Below are 10,797 nucleotides of genomic sequence, written 5' to 3'. Positions count from 1 at the left end.
ACTGCTCTGAACTGAGGCAACAGCACATTTACCCAACAGTGCTCTTGCTGGGCCAGTGGCACAATTTCCAAGTTTGTGTTTCTATTAAAGTAAGTAGTGTAAGGTAGAGTCAGCCAAGAAATCCAGTGCATCTGGCAAAGCAGGCACAGGGGTGGGCTTGCTGTCTTTAACCATTCAGGGCAGCAGGTATGGCTAAGAACCTATTTTGTGCAAAGCACAGGACTCAACCTTTCCACTTTGGTTGCCAATGTCTTCCGTTGTCTAATACCAATCCATGGGGAGGTCTGGAATTCCAAAAGAAATACTTTAACCCTCAAGACTGGCTTTAACCAACCCCTAGCTGCCTAACTTTGAGACTAAGGTGGGCAACAATGGATGATTCTGAGTTTTCAATGGCTGAATTTTAACATGTGTCACATTTCACAACCAGTTAATGGGAATTTTGCTGGTGACAATTTTTTCAAATGGTTCCTTTATTACTATTTTACTTCCTCTGAACAGATCCTGAACTCTCAGGAAAATTCTGGAGGTTTCTGAGTGGGTGATGTCTTTCAGTCCTGATCCCAGAATGAAAAAATTTTCCCACCTGCCAGAATTACACGAACTTATACTACCCCAAAGTATAACACAGAATGCTTTGGCTAGGTAATAAGCATGGTAGTATCAGTTCCAGTTGGTTTTATCGATGTTAAGTAAACAGAATCCTCACTTTGCTCACTCTATTTGTTTTGACAAAACTTCTACCAGACCCAAGCAACATTTAGTTAGGCTAGTCAGTTGTTTTTGTTTTTTTTTTCTCCAAACACTTCTACTAATATTGCTGCCTATATGTACAAGTGTGAATGAAGAATACGCACTCTTTAGTCTTTTCCACACCAAGTACACTAATGATTAGTAAGTAATTAAATAATAAGTGGCCATATTAAACCCATTTTTTTTTCTTTAAAAAAAAAATACTTTCTAGCACTTAAAAAAACTGGGTCTGAAAGTATCCTATTTCTGTCAAATGCTGCTTCCCTCCCAGCCCCACCCAAACCTGCTACAAATGCTGGATTGAGTTCATATCAAATAACTTAGTAGTACCAAGATTTTCAAATTGAAACAGTGTTACTGACTTCTTCATATTGGATAACAAAATAAGGGTAACTCTGGTCATCATTAAAAATGACAAAAATCTGAGGCTCAAAGAAATTATCCACACAAGAGTCGTACAAGTCACTGGTGACACTGCCAGGATTGACTGGGGGGGGCCTTCTCATGCCGTGGCTGCCCATTGTGTATCTGCCAGTCAATACTTTGGCCAAAAACATGAAATGGACTCCTTTGGGGGACTTCTTAGAAAAGTTGTGAGAGTAGCTTGCCTTCTTTGCAAAATAACTGCCTTGTCCAAACATGGTAGCATGCTTTCCACAGACGCGAGGGTCAAAGTTGTGCTTACAGATTCCATCGACCACATCTTGGGAGGTTCCATGAAATAAGTGTCTCTCGTTTATTATTCTGTCACGGCCAAACATTTTTCTGTTCATATATTCTTTTTTCCTAAGGAAAGAAGTAGATAGGCATTTAGGAGGAAGACACGTAGATTATATAGCAAACAGAATGCATTCAAACTTTGCTTTACAGTTTAAGCAGTAAAGATATTAAAATAGTTATAAAAGCAAAATGGCAAAAATCATATTATCGTGTATTATAAATTTTAATAATAGGGTTTATGGTGCATTGTGATGACTACGCCTGTGCTATTACATGGGAATATTAATATACTAAACTATGCAAATGCTTATTGTGTTCTATGTTGGCAATAGCTAATATTAAGAAATGCGCTCTCAAATTTTTTCACACCTCTGACTTACCTTTTATATTTCTCCCAAAGAAACTGGTTTTGGACTCTTAATATTTGTAAGATTCTGTATTTAAATTCAGGTACAGTTTTATGAAAAAGGTTGTAAATGATTCGATAACTTTTATCCTCTGCAGAAACAGGCACTTGGATGAAGTCCTGAGATGGATGCATATAAACCCATGTTTCGGGGTAAAAGTTCGCTGAGGTTACTCCATCCGGGCAGATGATTTGTGATGAAGTTGCTTCAAGGGGCAGAGAGGCCTGAGTGGGAACCCCACCAAGCGTCCTGAAATAGAGGAAGAAGGCACTAAGCAAAGCATTCAGCAATCAACACAACTCATTTTATATAGTGCTTTATAGTAGTGTCCAATTTTATGATTGAATAGCTTAAATATTTAGGTACTAATGTTATTTATTTACTGAAGAAAAAACAAAACATAAACCTGAGTGTAGTGATGCTCAGCTACAACACAAGCACCCAGGAGATAGAGGCAAGAGAAATACAACCCCACGACAGCCTCAGTAACTTTGTCTCAAAATAACAATCCAAAGAACAAAACAAAACAAATAGCAACAAAATAAAAACCATCCTCAACAACTACAGACTCTTAGAGCGAATACAGATAACCTATCATTAGTTTTTTTCTAGTCTCCTCCCTGTAGAGACAACTCTGAAATATACTGCTTTAGAGCAAATGGCAAGGAGCAATGTATAAGTATCTTTACTTCTGAATCCTCCTCCAGTCCTCTTTTGCATATACAGTTAATGAAGCTTTGTTTCAAAGGGGCAATATTAACTTAGAGGCTTTGTTCACACGTTGCTGACACTAAGCAGAAAAATTACTATAGAATATAGAATGCGTAAGATGGGAAATAAGGTAGGACGGGGTGTAAAATGAAAAGGAACTTTCAGGGTAAAAATTAAAAGCTTATTCGAAGTGAGTCCAGGGCAACCAGGACTGAAAGAGAAACCCTGTCTCAAAACTCCCGCTCCGCCTCCCCACCCCCCAGCCCCAAAGATGAAACTAGGGGACTAGTAATGGTAGGTAGGATCAAGTAATAAAGCTGCAGTACTCAATGCACTTGGTTCAATCTCCAGCCCACTCCCTGCCCCTATTAGTGCTAACAAATGCCATGATGTACACTATTCATTCAGTCTTTAAATTCAGGTTTTTCACATTCAAAGATGAATTTAAATAAGTTTTTTTTTCTGCCTGGTTCATATATTTAAACCACACTTTTAAGATTTTTTTTCAAAGCAATATAAAAGAGGGGGCACTGGAGAGATGGCTCAGTGGTTAGGAGCACTGTCTGTTCTTCCAGGTCCTGAGTTCAAGTCCCAGCAACCACATGGTGGCTCACAACTATCTATACTGGAATCTGATGCCTCCTTCTGTCATGCAGGTGTACATGGACAGAGCACTCATATACATAGAATAAATAAATATTTGACAAAACAAAATAAGAATCAAACAAGGTAAAGGGAAGAAGCAAAGAATAAATAAATCCTGACCCTGAGACCTAGTTTCAGTGTCAGGGTAGTGTAACACTCACTCATCAGTACGTGGTAGTCACAAGGAAGGAGGATTGTCTGAAAGTAGATTAGGAAACTGACATTTTCAAAAGAGCTTTGTGACACTGAGGTTATAGTTGTATTTGAGCATTCAACTTGTCTCTAAAAAGCATGTCCAACCATCGCCTCATTAGTCATCATACCATGAGCCCAGGATTTCACACACAGTATCACTGTCACAAGAACTGTGATATGGCTTGATTTTCCCCTTCTCAAATAAAGACGCAGTTTAGAGAGGTTAATGACTTTGCCCTGATAACAGCAGATGTATTTTTTAATCCAGGCCTGATTCTTTCCATTTTCACATTTCACATATGGCAATAAAATAAAGCTACTAAGTAGTAGATACAAGGTGGCTTGTCTGACTCTTATGACAACTACTATTATGGTATTTCCACTGCCACATCGCCACTTTTAAGAGGTGGCATATTAAGTAGCTAATGCTGTAGAAACACTATTGCCTTCTCTAATCCTTGCCAGCTTCCTAAGTAGCTGTGTTCTCAACTCCATGTGGCCCGGAGCCCCTTTTTTAAGACAAAGCTCTAAGTGAGTGGATTCAGGATTTAGCAAATCCTCCCGCCTATCATCGGAAAATCAGGAGCAGATTATGTAGTTTCTCCAACCTTCACATGTATTTCTTGTCTTTTGAATCATTTTCCGAGAGCTCTGACAAATTCCTTTGGAGATTTGGTTGAGGTATATTTTCCTGTTATGTTGGTCATATTTTTCCCCCTGATATGTTTTTCTAAAGAGCAGTTCCACTGCTTTTATCAGAAAGTCTGCCTCTCCTTAAAATGCCATCACTCTTCTGAGCAAATTACAAAAAGGCTTCCAACTTTAGACCTCCCTGCATCCCGCTTTGCAAAGGTGGGTGGTAGCCTACCTGGCTTTTCATTATTGTCAAGGTTTGACATTTCCAGCAAAGGTAAGATTCTTCCCAAATATTCTGCTTAAGACTTATCTGTTAGTTACAGCTGGTATACAAATAAAGGATTTCATTATTTTTTATAGATGCTGTAATGGTTCAACTTACAGGATTCAGAATAAGCCAGGAAAAACCTTTTGGCATTCTGTAAAGACATTCCATGGTTGGCCTGGTCTCAAGACTGAATAAGAAGGAAGACAGTACTCTTTTCTTTCTGTTTTCTGGCAGTAGATGTAGCATGACCAGCACCTCACGCATCTCAACCATAACCTCCCAGCCATGATCAACTGTGTTATGAGCCGCAGCAGACCATTCCTTCCTCAAGGTTTGCTTTTGTCGGGCGTTTTGTCAGAGCAATGAGAAAAGTAAATGATTCCCATGTCCATCTTTGTACTTTGTTCATCCCACTCCTCTCTGCTGCTCCCCATCTTCCTCCCGGACTCCCTGTTCCGCTTTCAAGTCTGTCTCACATATATATTGCCAAGTCTGGAATATGTTTATTTATTAAGCTATGGTCAGGCAAACCATCTCTCTAGAGTTTTGTCACGTGCATGTGCATCCCTAGTATGAGAAGAAGAGCTCACCAGTTACAAAGCCTTGCTTGTTACTGAATCCAGTCAAACCTTGAACATGGGTGTTAGAGACTAGCTTCTCATTTCATTGACAAAACATACAGTAACTGTCCATGTGAGTATGGCTTATTTCCTTTGAAATAACTTTTTCCCCCTTTGTTGATGAATGAAACTCAGAGACATGTAACACATTTTCTATGTGTATTATCTGTTGATGGGCATGTAGGATGATTCTTTATTAGTGTAGCAATAAACACAAGTATGCAGATAATCTAGATTTGATACATGGATAACTTCTATTCCTACACATGTGTGCTTCTTCCATCAAGCTAACATTCTAACCTTACTAAAACAGATGTATAATGGCATATGTGATGGACTTCTAATACTCCAGTTGTCACATCCCAAAACTCCATGTGTATGTTTCAGGCAACGCTACAAATGTACCACTGTTTTCTGAGAACACTGGTTTTAGTCAGCTTGTAGTACTGCAATGGCATACTGCAATGCTTTATTGTTCTACACCCGCCTTCAAGAACCTTGGAAGAATGGCTTTTCCGATTCCAAAATTACTCTTCTTGTCTCCACTTACCATTTTGAAATGTTTCCTAAACCAGTCTCAGTGTTGAAGTAAAAATGAATTAATTTTATCCCTCTAAGGGAAGAGCCAAAGAAACTCTGTTTAGCATTCTTATACTCACGGATGAGGACATGCAATAGATGTCTTTTCAGCTTTAAGACATAGCCCCTCAAGCCTCCTAATTTGATCTATTGTTTATGCTACTTCAGCTCAGGTATTCTAGAACTACTAAAGACCAGGCAATGGAATTTGCTGGAAATTTATGACCCTCACATCTGTTGTTTCCTTTGATTCTTTGCATTTAATAGTTAAATGTAGAACACAAAAAAAATCTCTCTTCCGCTAAGATTGTGACCTCTGAAGTCCCACTAGGAAGGAATGTCCTACGGTTGAAGAGCAGGATAGACTGGATGCTGTATTTAATATTTCACTCTAGTCAACCTACTCTGTGTTTTTCTTCTTGAAACATCTTGAAACATCTGCCTACTCTCACTGATTTGCTGATCTCTCATTTAGTCCTTTATCGTCACTGTTTCAGGCTGGAAGGCTAAAACAGATTTTTTCAAAAAAGAAAAAGCAAGTAATTTTCTTTCTTTGTGAGTCTGCATTCTATAAAAATGTCATATCTGTGCTTGTATCATTTTTATATTTTATGCTTTTTCTTTTTCCTTCTTCTTCGTCTTCCTTTTTTTTTTTTTTTTTTTTTTAAAGACAGCGTTTCTCTGTGTAGCCTTAGCTGTTCTGGACTCACTTTGTGGACCAGGCTGGCCTCGAACTCAGAGATCCATCTGCCTCTGCCTCCCAGAGTGCTGTGATTAAAGGTGAGTGCCACCACGCCCGACTTTCATGCTTTTCCAAGACAAGGTTTCTCTGTGTAACAGCCCTGGCTGTCCTGGAACTCGCTTTGTAGACCAGGCTGGTCTTGAACTCCACGGAGATCCACCTGCCTTTGCCTCCCAAGTGCTGTGATTAAACGCCACCATGCCTGGCTAATATATTTTTTACTTTAAAAATGAGTATAAGGTTTTACAAAAGGCATAATCACTTAAGTGCTTCTCTTCACCATTTAAAACTTTTCTCAACAATGTAGCATTTAAATGAGGATTTTGTGCTAAGAGAGAAGCCGCATCTTGCTTCTGTTAGCTCAGCTTGCCAAGCTGCTGGTCTTACTAATGAGTTCTACTGCCTCACCAGGAGGACAGTATGTTCCTAACTACTGGATGCAGACACTAGCTCCAGCTGTGCCAGTGAAATACCAGCAACAGCATTTTTATTACTTCTAATTAAAAAATAAAAAACCTTAGGAAGCAACAATTTTCATTTTCACATATGGACTTGGAAGAAAACACAAGCCAAAATACTTCTAAAATTGACCTTATTACAAACTGATTTTGAATTTTAATTGTTTGAGGGACTCTTTATTTTGGATTTTTGTGTGCTTGCTTTAAGACAGGGTCTCTCCCTTGGTTGCCCAGATTGGTCTACAATTTGGTATGTTTCTCAGGCTGGCTCTAAACTCGAGGCCTCCTACCTTTACCTGCTGTGCGCCAAGATTATAACCTGAGCAACTATGACCAGCTTGACTTGTTTTTAATGGTTCTAGTTCACTCACAGAATTAAATTCATTAAGAATTTTCCATGAATGACTTGAAATAAAAATAATGGAATATAAAAACAGCACTTTACCTTAAGGATCAGAATGGACCAGCCAATATTTCAGTTCATAAAAATTAAGTAAACCTAGTATCACTTTCAAAATAAAAGTCTAATAATGGTATATTTGACCAGAGATTATGACTGTCCTAGATAAACTATTTTTTATTTATTTGTGTGTGAGTGCACATGTGCGCACTTCCATGCCAGCTCATTCAAGCATGTGTACATTTAAATGTGCCACAGTGCATGTATGGAGGTAAGATGACAACTTTTGAGAGTCAGTTCTCTTTTTTCACCTTGTGGGTTCCAAGAATCAACTCAGGTTGTCAGTCTTGGCAGCAAGACTTTACTCACCAAGCCATCCTGCTGGCCCTAAACCAATCGTCAAAGATTACTGGACTAATGGTTGCATGATTTGTCTTTCAGTATCTATAAAAATATACCAGTGGTCTATCTGGAGGGAATCAAAGAGTAGCACCTGGGAAATGAAACCACTCATCCGAAATCCAGAAGGCTGAGGGAAGCCTATGTACTTTTACTAAGAAGCTATATTCTAGCTGGGCACAGTGGCGCATGCCTATAACCCCAGCACTCGGGAGGCAGAGGCAGAGGCAGAGGCAGGCAGATCTCTGTGAGTTCGAGCCCAGCCTGGTCTACAAAGTGAATCCAGGACAGCCAAGGCTACACAGAGAAACTCTGTCTCAAACCCCGCCTCCACAAAAAAAAAAAAAAAAGAAAGAAAGAAAGAAACAAAGAAACAAAGAAAGAAAGAAACTATAATCTTAGGAAACAGGACCGATAATTTTATCACAAGTTATGCCTTACGTAGCAAGAAAGAATATAAATTACATTAAAATTCACTCAAGGAAGAGACAATGGAGAACATCACTTTATAGACCTCCACTCCAGTCCCCTGGCCATTTATCTGGGTAGGAAGTAGTCTTGATTTTTGGAAACATCTCTTTAAAAGAAGCAAGTTCTGCTTCATTCATTCCAAATACAAATTGCATTAGTTGTAGAAAAATGTTAACTGTACCTTGCTTTTTGGTTCAAAACTCCAATACAAAATTCATGCTTTTAGGGTTGGGTGAACAGTAGTTACCTAAACTCAATTTACTGAAGAATTAATCTAAAGAATGCACAATTTCACATTCTGGTAATAGTAACCAAGATAATTCTTTCAAATTTGGCATGCAGTAGTGCAGTTACATAAATAGGAAGTAAAAATGAATTGTAAGAAGCAACTGGGTACCTACTGTAAATATGGAATCAGTATGAAACAGGAGCGGAAAAGGGGCCTCCGTTTTATTTCTCTTCGGAAGAATGAGTTGTGGAGGATGTAATGGTTGTTCCACATCATAAATCTAACTTCTTTCAGACCCCGGGAGTTGGCTTCTTCAATTAATCGAACAACAGACTATGGAGAAGAAAATAGAAGGTAAATGAAAATCAAATTTATATGAGAAAAGTAACTGAAAACAAAGAACAGCTTTCTTCATTGCTAACATAAAAGGAATTTCAATAAATACAATAAATCAAACTAATTCCTATATTTAGGATTTCAGTCCGTCAAATATGTAAAGTAGAAAAGACACTCCGTGTTTACAAGAGTGTGGATCTCTGCCTTATGACCCATGTGAGGCTCAGAAGTCTGTCCTATTGTCAACCTTAACGATGTTCTAGAGACGTTTTTGACTTACATTTGTTAAGGACAATTTCAGAAAGGGAATTAAAAGTTAACAGTGCCCATTTTTAAAAACAAAACAAACAAACAAAAAACCCCAACCAAGTTCTAAGCCTAAAAAACCTGGCAGTGAAAACAAGGACAGTATTCCATCTAAACAGCCCCTGACTCCATTTGGAAGATAGAGACCAATCAATTCTTGAATGAAACAAATCAGAATTGGGGTTAGGGTCTTGGCCATTTTGCTTGGTAATGTCTTTAAAAAAAAAAAACAACACATATATACTAAAATGTCTTTTTGTAAGTCTACAAATGAAATTAATTAATAAGCCGACAGATCAATGAAATGAGAAGCTAATCTCTAACACCCATGTTCAAGGCTTAACTGGATTCAGTAACAAGCAAGGCTTTGTAACTGGTGAGTTCTTCTTCTCATACTAGGGATGCACGTGCACGTGACAAAATTCTAAGAAGATAATTTGTCTAACTATAGCTTGATAAATACATATTCAAGCACTTCTTCCATGGACTCAAGAGTGACTCTTGTTCCATTAGGCTTTTTAAAATGGTAGATTTAACATGATTTGATTCCTATAAAGCACAGAAGGCAGATATAGTCGGAAGCTATACTAGTTCTCATCTTACTAAAACTACTGTAAGGATGGCACCAAGTCTGTAAGTACTTCACCTCTATACTGTGAGATTCCGGGGAAGCCTATTCTACGTATGGGTTTTCAGATTAATGGAAAGAAATGTACTTTTAGAAATATGAAGAGAGAAGTTACCTGTACCAACCAGCAAGACTTTTAAATTTACATCCTTAAGACACCTGATTTTATACTCAGTTCTGCTAAGTCACTGTCAGAAAGGAAAAAGGCCACAGGGAGAAAAATTAAATGTATTTAAAAGAAAAAAAGAACATGTAAATACCTCAGGATACTCTCTCCATCCAAAGTGGTCTCTACAGAAGAATTTCCAGAATGTGTGGTAAATAGAGTTTGAACTACTACAAGGTGGTGTAGACAGCCTTCGTAGTTGGTCAAATTCAGTTGTTTCAAATACAGTCATGGCATTCAAATCTGCCCAAAAGTCTTGTCCTCTAGAAAGACCCAAGAAAAAAGACCTGCTGAATAAAAGTACCTAAACATTTTTTGGGCATTAAGAATATCTAATATAGCCTGCTGTAGAATTGTCCTGTTTTTTTTTTTTTCATTTGGTATAAAAGAACATTACTGGTTGCTTCCCCAACATCCATTCTCTATGTTTCGTTCCTAACCAGAACAGGTGTCCTTATGGTGTGACTAAGACATAATAATAAACCACTGCCATCACTGGCTAAAGTCATCAGCAATACAATCTTAGCTTCTTCTCCCCAGTTAAGATAAATGAAACTTTTGAAACATGCCCTTTTCTTCCCCCCAGGAGTGTTAGGTTACCTATTGTGCCAATAGGTTACAATACTGCCTGGTGAGGTAGGAAAAAAGATGACAGAAAATGACACCAGAAGAAGCCAGTACTGTGGGTTCAACAAGCATCAATATTACATTTTATCATGTAAATGGATACATTTTAAAAAGTAGTTTGAATTACTGTGAGGATTAGCTATGAGAACATTTTGTCATTTTGTCACCTAGCCTATTACTGCTAAATTAAACCTTTACAAACATCCCCATACAGGCTTTTGCTTTTGGGACAGAGTCTCATGTGGTCTCAGCTGGCCTTGAGTTGTTCTGTAGCTCAGGGCTAGTCTTGAACTGACTGCCTACCTCCACTTCCCGAATGCTGAGCTTACATGTGTTGTGCCACCATACAATACATGTTCGTATTGTTGGAAGACAAGTCCAGTATAAGAATCAAATTCACTTAAATCATTAACTGGCAAAAGATTATCTAAATAAAACACGTTTCCTATTTGGTGAATCATTAGATCATGTTGAAGCATCTGAACCATTAAAGAAACTAGT

The 10,797-nt window shown here is 38.2% G+C and overlaps 1 protein-coding gene across 1 annotated transcript in view; it reads right to left on the bottom strand.

Moving 5' to 3' along the window:
• Positions 1-780: 780 nt before the first annotated feature.
• Tiparp (TCDD inducible poly(ADP-ribose) polymerase) overlaps positions 781-10,797 on the bottom strand; it is a 28,055-nt gene continuing 18,038 nt past the window's right edge. Inside the window, exons 3-6 of the mRNA XM_051157262.1 lie at positions 9,764-9,932; positions 8,406-8,566; positions 1,854-2,129; positions 781-1,539 (exon numbers count right to left, since the gene is read on the bottom strand). Coding sequence (XP_051013219.1) covers positions 1,092-1,539; positions 1,854-2,129; positions 8,406-8,566; positions 9,764-9,932 — 1,054 coding nt within the window. The 3' untranslated portion in view covers positions 781-1,091. The remainder of the gene's footprint in view (positions 1,540-1,853; positions 2,130-8,405; positions 8,567-9,763; positions 9,933-10,797) is intronic.

The sequence above is a fragment of the Acomys russatus genome, chromosome 15, assembly GCF_903995435.1.
Source record: "Acomys russatus chromosome 15, mAcoRus1.1, whole genome shotgun sequence".
In the NCBI taxonomy this organism is placed as follows: Eukaryota; Metazoa; Chordata; class Mammalia; order Rodentia; family Muridae; genus Acomys; species Acomys russatus.
Note: the sequence above shows the minus strand (reverse complement) of the source record. Positions and strands in the feature narration are given on the sequence as shown.